Genomic DNA, 11,960 nt, shown 5'->3' on the forward strand with positions numbered 1-11,960 from the left:
GTGCTGTACCCCGAGTCCTGTGCTGTCCCTTAAAGCAACTGCTGCTGCCATGGTGTGGCAGGATCCCAGGGGACATAGCCTAAGTTTGGCCCTGGTGATGTTCTTATGCATGGTGCTGCCAGGCCAAGGATGGGGCTGGAATGAGGACGACCTGCGTGTCTGCACTGAGACGCCACATGAATGGGAAGTGCTATGTGCCTCGGCCTGCGGGCACTGCACGTGTGGCTGGCCGGGGCAGCTTCCTGCACAGGCCTCGTGCTCAAGGCCAAGAGCTGTTCATCCCTTGTCACGGAGCAGTGACGCCACTGGGGTGGGGTGGGGGGCGCGTCCCCAGCCTGTGTCACTGCTCAGGTTAAGCAGGGAACCTTGTGCCTGCTCTGTGACTTCTGGCCCAGGAAGGGGCTGAGCTGGCAGAGATGAGGCCTCCTGCAGGGTGGTAGTTAGGCCGGGGGCTGCTGGACATCAGGGGCTCAGCCAGAGATGGGGCTGGCTTCCTTCTGGAGTTGTCTTGTCCTAGCCTGTTGCTGTTTTGCCAGAGCCCCTGAGCTGAGACAGCCATGATGTGGGGAGCTGCGGGCCAGCTGGAGTTGCGCTGTGCCTCCACCCTCCTGTGCTGTGCGGGGAGACGGGCCAACACCTGCCTGCTGCACTGACTGGCACGGCATCACTGCTGCTGGGGGCTCCAGCCTAACGCCTCAGGGTGCATCTTGCCTGGCACTGCTGTCTGGGCCCAGCTGCTAGGGCTGAGGCAGGACGAAGTAAGCAGGATGTTGAGGAAAGACTTGGTCACCAGGAACAGTTTGTATTGAAAGCCATAGATAAAGTGCTGGTGAGAGCCGGGCTGTGCCGGCTTGGGAGTCCAATGCCTGGCAGAGCTCACGTGCCTTCCCTGCCCCTCCAGGAAGGGAACAGCATGGTGAGCTCCGGCTGCATGGCAGTGTTTGGGTCCAAAGCCCCGTCAGGAGCAGCTGGCAGTGAGGAGCAGTGCCTGGAGCATGTGCACCTTCTCTGTGATGGAGGCGGGCAGCGGTGCCCCCAGGCTCTGCTGCAGCTGGTGGCAGAAGCCCTCAATGCCCTGCTGGACATCCAGCGTGGTGATGTCGTCGCCTTCCTGCTGCTTGGGCCTGGGGGCAGAGGTGAGTGGCTGCATCCGCTCGCCCAGGGAGCTCCACAGGTGGTCTGCCAGAGGGAAAGCGGCTGCGGTCACGGGCCGGGTAAGGTGGGGACGTGCCAGTGACTCTGTCCAGTGCTGGTGCCACCCTGGCCTCATGTTATTGCAGCCAGAGCTGTGACGTGGAGGGGCAAGGAGGGAGCCTGGGCAGTCTGTACTGAGGCTGGGCCAGGCTCTGGGCAAGCTCTTACCTAGCACCACATTCTGGTAGCTCACCAGCAGGGAGATCAAATGCTGCAGCATCTCGTCCCATCTCTGCCACGTGGCTTCCTGGTCCTGCAGAAGGTGAGGGCGTTTGGTTATGCGGAGGGGGTCTTGGCAAAGGGGCTGGGGGCGAGGTGGGGCTGGGGTGGGTGGTACCTGGCACTGGAGCAGCAGGGAAGAGTGGCTCAGGAAATGTAGGATCTTGGCCAGGGACAGGGGCAGGGCTGTGGACACCTCACAGCTGTGGTGGAACAGGAGCTCCAGCAACCTGCACCGCAGCAGGTGGCTCTCCATGGTGGCGAGGAAGGTTTCCCTGGAAGAGAGGGGGAGCAGGCAGGGCGAGGCTCCTGCAGCAGCCTGGAGAGCAGCTATTGGGTCCCAAATTTGTCTCTAGGTTTGGCCAGCTGGGGCTAGGGCTGGGTCCCTCTCCCAGCAAGACCGCGGTAGGGTGGAAAGAGGAGGCTGCAGGCAGCTCCCAACCTGGGCATGCTTATCCCTCTGCTGCTGTGCAGGTCAGCATCACCCCCCCAGTGCCATTTCCTGCCCCAAACGGGGTAGAGGAGCCCTAGCGCCTGGGCCAGCTTTGCTGGGAGGGGCATGGGGACGGGCAGCACTCACCTCTGGCTCCGCAGTGGGATGTTCAGCACAGAGGGGAAGATGGCATCGGCGATCTTGTGGGCGCTGCAGTTGGGCGAGCGGTCCACCTCCACTGCGATAGACAGCAGCCGCTGCAGCAGTAGCACCACCCTACACCGGGGATGCCAGTCAGCCTGGCAGGGAGAGGGCAGCTGCGGGATCCTGTGCCCCCCTCCCCCAGAGCCTGCGGGTGAAGCTGACACTGCCCTGACCTGCATGGGCTGCGGGGGGGCACAGCCCAGCATCCAGGAGCCTCAGCTCTGTCCTGTGAGAAGCCACTGCTGTGCCTGGCACCACTGGAGGTACAGCCAAGGCCTGGGCGTGGGGGGGACCCTGCTTGGGGGGAGGCTCAGATGAGCTTGCACCCTCCCTGCCCTTGGCTGCCAGCCAGAACTGACCCCCAGCCACACTGGGTTCCCCGCGGGCTGGGCAGGCTCCCAGCTGCACCAGGGACCCTTCTATCTGGGGATGGGGGCTGTAGTGGCCATGGAGATAACAGCCCTTGGGGCAGCCTCAGATGCTTCCAAGCTCCCACTGGGTTGGGGGTGTGACGCCGAAGAGCCCATTCTGCCCCAGCTTACTTTTCAGCCAGGAGTCCCGGTGGGACGTCCTCCCCCGGCTCCGTGGGCCTTGGCAGGGGTGAGCAGCTGCTGTGCTGGTGCCTGGAGGCACGCGAGGCAGGAGGCGCCGTGTTCTGCTGCTCCGCGGGTCTGCAGAATCCGATGCCGGTGACGGCAGCCACTAGCCACCCGATCACTTCCCTGTGGGGGCACGGCTCAGAGCAATTTTGCAAGTGGCCACATGGGACCCCAGTAGGTTGCTCCTGTGAGCTAGGGGTCCAGCACTGTGTGGGTTCCCCCATGCCCAGCAGTGCCCTGCCAAACAGCTGCCTGGATAACCTGCTCTGGCTGGCCTGCAAGGCACACCAACCACAGCCCAGCTGGAAGACTCCCTCCCCAAACTCCTGTATCTAGGAATCCCTACACCCCAAGCTCCCATTCTCGGCCCGCAGGAGGTGCTGGCCGATGCTTGTAGCACCCCGCCCAGTGCACAGGGGCTCCTTACTTGATGTTGCCAAAGCTCTGGTCGCACGACAGCACCTGCTTGGCAATGGTCATGGAGGGGTGCTGCAGCTGCAGGCTCAGGTGGGCATTGTCCTCCAGTGTCTGCACCACGTACTGCAGGAACAGCAGGCGCCCGCGAGGCTTCTCCTGTGGGGGATGGGACAGTGAGGGTGGCGGCCTGCCCAGGGCACCAGTATGGCTGCACCTTGCCACCCTGGCCTGTTCCATGGATGGAAGAGGGAGCCACGCTCTGCCTGTCCACCTGCCAGCCAGCTGCTTCCCCTCCCCAGCAAGAGCCCAGCCCTGGAGGGAAGGGACGCTGGGCCCTACCTCGTCTTCCATGATGTGTCTGAGCAGTGGCCAATCCCAGCCCATGTCCGTTGTGGTGCTGGCTGGATGGAGCCTAACACAGAGGGCAAGTCCGTGAGGGCCCCGAGCTGCCTGGGAGAGCACAGAGCTACCCCTGCTCCTGCCCTCTCTCTGCTTCCCTCGGGCCATGCAGATGGCCGGGCTGTGGGAAGGTGTGGACGCTGCCAGCTCCTGCCTCAGCAGAGCCTTGGAAAAGCTCTTCTCCAAACAGGGCTGCAGCATCTCTTCCCCCAACCGCAGCCCCTTTCAGGGAGCCTGGACGGCCCCATCCCAGATCCTGGTGCCAGACGTCCCACCCAGGCTGTGCTTATACATGTGGTTGCTGGACAGGACTCCTGGCCATCGGAGCCCCCTTGCTGCTGACGCCTATTGCCAATGGCCTGAGGGCCCCTGCTAAGAACATCCCCCCCTTCCCTGGGCAGGAGCCCGACCCACGGGCGGCCAGTGCTGGGGGCTCTTAGACCAGCCAGGAGCCGAGGGCAATGATGCTGGCCCTGGCAGTGGTGTCACGTACGCCTGGATCTTCATGAGCAGCGTGTAGGCATCCTTGAGGATCCCCCAGTGGTGCGGGCCCAGCAGGATCTGCCGGACCAGGTGGGCCACGATCGTGCAGGGTGGGTAGTGCCGGGGCGTCACAAAGTCGGTCAGGAACTGTAGCGTGCCCTCAGGGAAGCTCTCCTCCATCGTGGTCTGCACCAGGTCCAGCTTCCGGCTCGAGATGGGCCGCGTCCTCTGCTGGGACAGTGAGCCCTTGGTGCGCGGCAGGGCGCGAGGTGGGAACGGGGATAAGGGGAGCCGGGGATGGAGGGAACCCGGATCCTGGACCACCCCCTCCGTTACCTCCCGGCTGTCCTCATCCTTGGCCGCCCGCAGAAGGTGGTGCACGGGCATCCTCCGGAAGTACCGCAGCTTGTGCAGGCGGCTGGGGTCGGCCAGGCGTGGGCTGGGGGGAGCCAGGGGCTCCTGCTTCACCGCCAGCCGTGGGCGCTTCCTGGAGGGGGCCTTTGAGGTGCTAGCGGGGAGGGAGCGGGGGGGCGTGGCGGGGGGTGGGGAGCCAGGGTCCATGGGTGCCCCCCAACTGTTGCTGCTGGAGGGGGAGAGGGAGAAGCAGCCGGACTCGAGCAGGGGGCTGGCCAGGGAGCTCAAGTCGCTGTTGAAGGTGGTGGGGCTGCAGTCCGAGTCCGTGGAGCAGGTGGGCGTCCTCGCTTCATCCTTGACGGCGGCAGGGAAGCCGGGCAGGGTCTCGGTCTGCGTCCCGGCGGGCGGCTCCTCGTCCTCCCCCGTCAGGTCGATGACAGCGCTGCTGCTGCGCGCCATGGCGCCGCCGCACGCGTCCTCCTCGCCCGTCAGGTCGATGACCTCCTGGGGAAGGGACGGGGGTCAGGCGGGTGGGCTGTGCGCCCGCAGGGAGCGGCAGGGTCCTGCCTCGCCAGGCGTGCGGGGGGAGGCAGGAGCCGGCCGGGACGCGCTGGCAGCGCTGGTTCAGCCCGCCGGTCTGCGCTGCTGCCGTCCACCGTGGGGGCCGGAGCGGGCGGCCGCTGGGGGCCTGGACAACCGGTGGAACGCCCGCGGTTTGAAAGCGGCTGCGGAACGGAGCCACCAACTGCCTTCCGCGGCACGCCCGCGGGCCACCCCGGCCCCGCAGAGCCGCGCGGCTGCGCCCAGCGCCCCTGGCCCCAGCCCGGGGTCGGCCCCGCGGCGGCGGCTCCTGGGGGCGACGGCGGCGCCCCGCCCGAGGCCTCGCGCTCGCCGGGCAGCGCGCACGCACGTGCCGCCGGGCAGCGCTGCCGCCAGGGGGCGCCGCGGCCGCGTCTGCGCACTACGCGCGGCCTGGCCCCTCGCGGCCCCCCATCGGGAGCGCCGCCATCTTTGAAACTGGCAAGCTGCCTGGGGCGCTGCTGAGAGGCCGCCGCGGGCGCCGCCCCTGTGCCCGGACCGGGACTCACTGTGGGGCGCGGGCGCGGCCGCCGCCGGGTCCGGAACCGCTTGATGCGGCGCGGCGGGGCGCGGCCGCCCTCCGAGCCCGAGTCGCTGAGCAGGACGGGGCCTTCCGCCATCCCTTCGCGCCCTGCGCCTAGGCTGCACAGTGGAGCGCCGAGCGCGTCAGCCGCCGGGCACCGCCCCCCCCGGCACCGCCCCCTCGCCCCCGGAATCGCCGCACCGGCGGGGGGGGCAGAGGGTATTTGAGGTGGGGAAGCGAAGTTTGGGGGGAGTTTGGGGAGTAAGGGGGATTTGGCCGGGGGGAGGAGGGGAGTTTGGGGGTTTCTCAGCGGGTCCTGTGGAAGAGCCCCTTGAAGCGAGGCTGGTGCCGGGGCCGCGCAAGCGTGGGGGTGCGGTGCTGCCCCTGCTCGCGCGGCCTGAAGCAGCGGGGGGCTCGCGGGAGCTGCCGGAGCAGGACCCCGGGCCTGGCCCTCCACGGAGCTCCTCTACTGACCTCCTGGGAGCCATCAGACCCGCGCTGGCGGCTGCGCGCACCCCACCGAGCTGTGCTGGTTCCTGTCGCACGCCCCGTGCTCCCCCCGCCGCCGACAGCGCCGCGCCCCCCAGCACTAACCACAGCCCCTTCCTCGCGGGCCCTGCAGCAGCTGCAGACAGAGGAAAGCAGCTGTAACCGCTTCGCACAGGAACTGCGGGGCTGGGCTTGGGGGCCAGAGTCCCTGGGCCTCTGCTTGTGGGGGGAAGAAGCCTCCTGTCGCTCAGTGTGGCCCTTGTGTGACCTGCTATAAATAATAGCAAAAGTGCTCAAAATGTTGGGGCATTTTTGGGACAGCTCATTGACGTGGCACGTGCGAAACCCAAGTTGCTCTCAGGGGTCTTAACTGACTTTCAGGTTTGCTGCCAGCACTTTCTCAGGACCCCTTGCCTCGAAATAAAGAAATACTTCAACTTTGACCCGGTTCTCACTCACTGGCTGGTGACTTCTGTGCGCAATGGAAAGTAAAGCAGGTCCAAGGAGGTGATCCTCCCCCTCTATGCGGCACTGGTCAGGCCGCAGCTGGAACACTGCGTCCAGTTCTGGACACCGCACTTCAGGAGGGATGTGGACAACATGGAGAGGGTCCAGAGGAGGCCACTCGCATGGTCAGGGGCAGCAGGGCAGGCCCTACAAGGAGAGGCGACGGGACCTGAACCTGTTCAGCCTCCACAGGAGAAGGCTGAGGGGGGATCTTGTGGCCTGTTACAAACTAGTCGGGGGATCAGCAGGCGCTGGGGGAGTCCCTGTTCCCCTGAGCACTGCCAGGAGTGCCTAGAAATAATGGTCACAAGCTGGCAGAGGGGAGATTTAGGCTAGATATCAGGAGGCGACTTTACGGTCAGGGCGGCTAGGATCTGGAACCAACTTCCAAGAGAAGTGGTGCTGGCCCCTACCCTGGGGGTCTTTAAGAGGAGGTTAGATAAACACCTTGCTGGGGTCATTTGACTTCAGTAATCTGTCCTGCCATGGCAGGGGGTCGGACTAGATGATCTGCTCAGGTCCCTTCCGACCCTAAAAACTATGAAACTATAAACAAGATTTATTTATATGCTTATCCACCTATTTGCTCAGTGAGGGGAGTTTTTCAGCACATAGGATCATTTTGAGCTTCTGCATTTAAGGCCTAGTAGCACTGCTGTTCCTTCCTCCAGTGGCCAGGCAGCATGCCCGGTGGGTGGTCCCTGTGGTATACAGCAAGCACCGGGGTGGGAGTCCCTACCTAACCTCCACAAACAACCAGGGCACCCGCTGCAGCGCGGCCTCTCCCAGCACCCGGGTCTGGCCGGGGGATCCGGACGCTTCCCCCGTGCAGCCTGCGCGGCTCCTCCTGGTCAGATGCTCGCAAGGAGCCGGACAAGGGTCTTCGGGTAGGTGTGAAATCTTTTATGAGTGCAATTAAATAGTTAGAAAAGTTCTTGGCAAGCTTCCGGGCACAAGCGCCCTTCTCAGGGCACGCGGGGAAGGAGCTTTTATTTCCCTGGGTTCTGTCCGCCGGCCGGAGTACCCCGCCTACTTGCAAGGCCCTGTGCGGGGCAGAACCGGAAGTTGCCGCGCACCTGCCGCCATTTGCCCCGGAACTGGGTGGTGAGCGACCCGGACGCGGGCGGGTGGGCGGCGCCCCGGAAGCGGTGCGGGTGATCCGGAAGCGATGCCCGCCGCCATGGCGCTGTCCCCGTACGTGTTGGCGATGCAGGAGCTGTTCCGCGCCAACACGCGTAGCCGCGAGTTCCCGGCGCACGGCGCCAAGGTGCACTCGGTGGCCTGGAGCTGCTGTGGCCGTCGCCTCGCGTCCGGCTCCTTCGACAAGACGGCCAGCGTCTTCGTGCTGGAGAAGGACCGGCTGGTGCGGGGTGCAAGGGGCGCGGTGGGGGATGCAGGCCCGGGTGGGGGGTGTGCAAACCCCCGGCGGTCCAATGCGGGGGGGGGCGGGGGTGCAATGCGTCATGGGGCTGTTGGAGAGGGGGGTGTTGGGGTGGGGTGTGGATTGGGGGATGGGGTTGTTGGGGTGGTGGTGGGGAAAAGGTGGTGTCCAATGGGGGCGGATCCTGGTGTAGGGATTGTGGGGGTGTCCCTCCCCGTGCCTGAGGCCTGGCTCGGGTGCTTGCAGGTGCTGGGTCTCCCCCCCAAGCCCTCCTGCCTGTGGTGGGGTCCTGTGCCCCCCCTGGCAGCGGTGGGTGGTGGCTAGGCCCCCCCACGCCAGGTTGGCAGAAGGGATCCAGGTGGGCTGCGGGATTGGCTGCACTGAGCTGCAGGGAGGCAGCCCCGGTGGGTCATACAGCGGGGCTGGGGTACCACTGAGGAGGCTGCCTGCTCCTGGTGTGTGGCTCTTGCTGGGCTAAGTCTGGCTAGTGGGCCGGTGGCCCAGGCAGGTGTTACACTGGGGAAGAGGGAGATGCAGGGTTCTTTCCTTGGTTATAAAAGGCTGCCAGTGTGGTTCGGGACAAGGCCTTCTGCCTCCGTTCCCCTTTGCACACTGGTTACCTTTGTCCTCCAGTCCCGTTCGCACTTGGGTGCCAGATCTGCTAGGACAGAGTCCTTTTTAAGCATCCCTCCATCTTCAGTGATTTCTGAGGGTCTTTGACAAGCTCAGGCTTCTGCTCTGGGATGTCTTGGTTAGATGCTGGTGGTTCATGTTTGAGAAGTTTGTTGGCAGTCGTTACATATGGCCAAGTGCCAGCATCATGCCACGGTGAAGGAGCCTCTTGAAGGAGCGTGGCTAACTTGGAGGTGTGGGCCTGGCTGATGCCTGGCATGATCACCTTCCTCTAGGTGAAGGAGAACAATTACCGTGGCCATGGGGACAGTGTGGATCAGTTGTGCTGGCACCCGAGCAACCCGGACCTCTTTGTCACCGCGTCAGGAGACAAGACCATCCGTATTTGGGATGTCCGCACCACCAAGTGCATTGCCACGGTGAACACCAAAGGTGGGGAGCGGTCAGAGCACACCTCTGTGGGGCCCCTCAGTGGATGTTGCACCCAGTGTGAAACCAGAATGCTCTGCAGGATGTTGCTCCAGCATCTGCATCCCTTGGGCTTACCTGAGCCAGAGGGTGGCCAAATGCAGTGCTCCAGGGCTTCTCTCCTCTCCTTGTGTTTATCTATACCCGGTGCTGGTCTTCCACTGGGCTGGGCTGGCTGACTAGGCCAGGTTGAGCTGCATGGGCAATAGTCACACGGCAGAATGTTTAGTGTTGTTGCTACCGTCATGTGGCTGTAGGAATTGGGGATCCAGGTTGTGGGAGATGAGTCTCCATCACCTGCTCATGTTTCTGATGCAGCTTTTTTTTCCATGCCTCAAGCATATACAGAGGGTATCCTTGTGCAGATTTCTGAGCCCTGGAAAAATGTTGCATATGCATTTTTTTTCTTGCAAATATCATGAAGCTGTAAGCAACATATCAACATCAATTACCGGGCAGCACTAAGCAGCAGTAGTGTGTTTGCAGTGTAAACTTGGCCTTGGCCACACGAGAGCAATTCGGAGTTGGTAGGGCAGGCATGAGTCTGGGGCCAGCTGTGGTCCCTGCGCTGCCCTAGCTCCTGGTTGGATTTGCCACACTCTCCTCCCTTCCAGGGGAGAACATCAACATCTGCTGGAGCCCCGATGGCCAGACCATAGCAGTGGGGAACAAGGATGACGTAGTCACCTTCATCGATGCCAAGACCCACCGCTCCAAGGCTGAGGAGCAGTTCAAGTTTGAGGTGAATGAGATCTCTTGGAACAATGACAACAACATGTTCTTCCTGACCAATGGCAATGGCTGCATCAACATCCTCAGGTATGGCCCTGGCACAGCATCCACCTTCCCCTGAGCCTGCGTGTCCAGTGTGGTCTCAGGTAGATTCTCTAGTGCTCCTCAGCAGGAGTCATCAGGGTCACTGTCCTTGCATGTTTCCCTCCCCTGCGGCTGTGGCATCCTCACTGAGCAAGGGAGCCTGGTTCCTTGTGGTCTTGACCCCCAGCTGCTCGAGGCTATGTGGCCTCACTGTGCTGACCAGGGTGCCCCTCTTCAGGCAGCACTTGCTGGCCAGTGCCCTGGAGTTTGGGCCCTGCTCACTGAAGCTGTGTCTTCCTTATCTGTGCACAGCTACCCAGAGCTGAAGCCCATCCAGTCCATCAATGCCCATCCTTCTAACTGTATCTGCATCAAATTTGACCCCATGGGGAAGTACTTTGCCACAGGAAGCGCGGATGCTCTCGTCAGCCTGTGGGATGTGGATGAGCTGGTGTGCGTGAGGTGCTTTTCCAGGTAGGTGCCCAGGCTCCGTGCCTGCTCTCTGCCCTCCCAGTATAGAAGTGGGAGAGCCCTCCCCCCCATCTCATCCCCCTCCCCTGCAGGCTTGACTGGCCCGTGAGAACGCTGAGCTTCAGCCATGATGGGAAGATGCTGGCATCTGCCTCTGAGGATCACTTCATTGACATAGCGGAAGTGGAGACAGGTGAGTGTTCTTGCTCCCTTGGCCCTCCGAGGTGGCTGGCTCTGGTCATGGCTTAGGGCAGTGGTTCTCAGCTTTTTAGATTCAAGGCCCTGCTTGGAAAATGCCAGCTCTGAGCTTTTTGACCATAGACAAAACAAGAGAGTAATTCTCTTGGTGCAAAGACTAGAGCAGGGCAGAATGGTTTTGATGCTGGCTCCTGTTTGAAATCTCTGGGTTTATCTTGGGAATCGGGTGTGCATATCTAGCAGTGCTAACATGGCATGGCACCCATAAAAAGGATCTCAAGGCACCCCAGATTGCTGTGCCACCCTAGTTGAGAGTCATTGGCTTCAGAGACTGGGGGTAGGAGGGAGGGGTTTGGCAGGGCTGGGGGCTGGGATTGCAGGAGACAGGTAAGAGCCCAGGAGGGGTGGGACTATAGGAGCTGGGTCTGTGCATGCCTGTCTCTTTCGGTACATGTCATGGCTTATGAGAGTGCATAGGTGCACTGTTCCCTGCACTGGCAGGAGCGTGGGTAGGTATGGGGGTGCATCTTGGGGTCTGTCCAAGGGTGCTGTTGCCCTGTGCAGGGTTCTCTGGCTTGGCTCCCCTCACTCTGCCCTCTGTCGCCCAGGGGAGAAGCTGTGGGAGGTGCAGTGTGAGTCACCCACCTTCACTGTGGCCTGGCACCCCAAGCGCCCGCTGCTGGCCTTCGCGTGTGATGACAAGGACGGCAAGTACGACAGCAGCCGGGAGGCTGGCACCGTGAAGCTCTTCGGGCTCCCCAACGACTCGTAGCAGCGCCCACGGACTGGGCACCAGGGCAGGGCGCAAGGCCCCCAGTGGCCCTGCTCCCTACCTGCAACATTTCGTCTGCCTTGCCAGCTGGGATAGGTGGGCTGCTGGCAGTGTGGGGCTCCCTCTTTGGCTGTCTACAAAGACCCCCAGAGCAGGGCCTGCAAAGAGCAGCTCCTGTGCTTGCAGGAGTGTGGAAAAGATATCCTGCTCTAGTGTCAGACTACGCAGGGCAGCCTCCCAGGCGAAAAGGATCGGGGCCCCTGGGTCAGCCCTGCAGGACTGGGTGGGCAACAGTCCCTGCTAGAACAGTTTGCTGATAGCACAGCTGCCCCTTCCCCCCTGCCACAGTGCTGTGGTCAGGGGTGCCTTGAATGCAGCAAGTTCTTTGCAGCGTTGGAGAAGCGTTGCTCTTGTAGAAGTGGCTGTGTGAAGCTGTCCCCCGCCCAGGGTGGTGTTCTCCCTCCTGTCTTTGCTGGGCTGTCCAGCGTCAGGGAGGGAGTATTTTTGTATGGGTTTTTGTAATTTTTGATAAATGCACTCCAATAAAGGGAGTACAGCGCCAGCTGGCCAGGGGCTTGTTGTGCAGGGGGCCCAGGGTGTTCTGCCACAGTATTGCAGGGGGGGGCAGTGCATGCCCAGCCACGGAGCCTGCAAGGGCCTGGTGGCTTGTAACCAGCCCCAAGTCTCCCTTGGCGGCCTGGGGTCCTGGCCCCTGCCCCAGAGTGCAGGCCCAGGGCAGGCTGGGCTTGGCCCTGGCACCAGGATCCCAGGCTGGGTGGTGCTGTGGGGGGCAGTTCTCCTCTCGTCACCTGCGCCTGGAG

At 63.0% G+C, this 11,960-nt stretch overlaps 2 protein-coding genes across 2 annotated transcripts; one reads left to right on the forward strand and one right to left on the reverse strand.

Moving 5' to 3' along the window:
- Positions 1–761: 761 nt before the first annotated feature.
- On the reverse strand, positions 762–5,667 carry SIMC1 (SUMO interacting motifs containing 1). Its single transcript, XM_090064824.1, has 10 exons — positions 5,391–5,667; positions 4,285–4,806; positions 3,959–4,176; positions 3,406–3,478; positions 3,077–3,222; positions 2,593–2,772; positions 1,994–2,122; positions 1,532–1,688; positions 1,363–1,447; positions 762–1,179 (listed from the first exon to the last, which is right to left on the reverse strand). Exons 1-10 carry the CDS (start codon positions 5,499–5,501, stop codon positions 959–961), a joined length of 1,842 nt encoding a protein of 613 aa, XP_089920950.1. The 5' UTR covers positions 5,502–5,667; the 3' UTR covers positions 762–958.
- Positions 5,668–7,541: 1,874 nt separating this feature from the next.
- Positions 7,542–11,701, forward strand: THOC3 (THO complex subunit 3). The gene is made up of 6 exons (XM_090020636.1): positions 7,542–7,763; positions 8,690–8,846; positions 9,497–9,701; positions 10,011–10,172; positions 10,262–10,362; positions 10,976–11,701. Exons 1-6 carry the CDS (start codon positions 7,569–7,571, stop codon positions 11,137–11,139), a joined length of 984 nt encoding a protein of 327 aa, XP_089876762.1. The 5' UTR covers positions 7,542–7,568; the 3' UTR covers positions 11,140–11,701.
- Positions 11,702–11,960: the final 259 nt, after the last annotated feature.

Source organism: Crocodylus siamensis, chromosome 10 (genome assembly GCF_052110815.1).
Source record: "Crocodylus siamensis isolate JL-2025a chromosome 10, ASM5211081v1, whole genome shotgun sequence".
NCBI lineage: Eukaryota > Metazoa > Chordata > Crocodylia > Crocodylidae > Crocodylus > Crocodylus siamensis.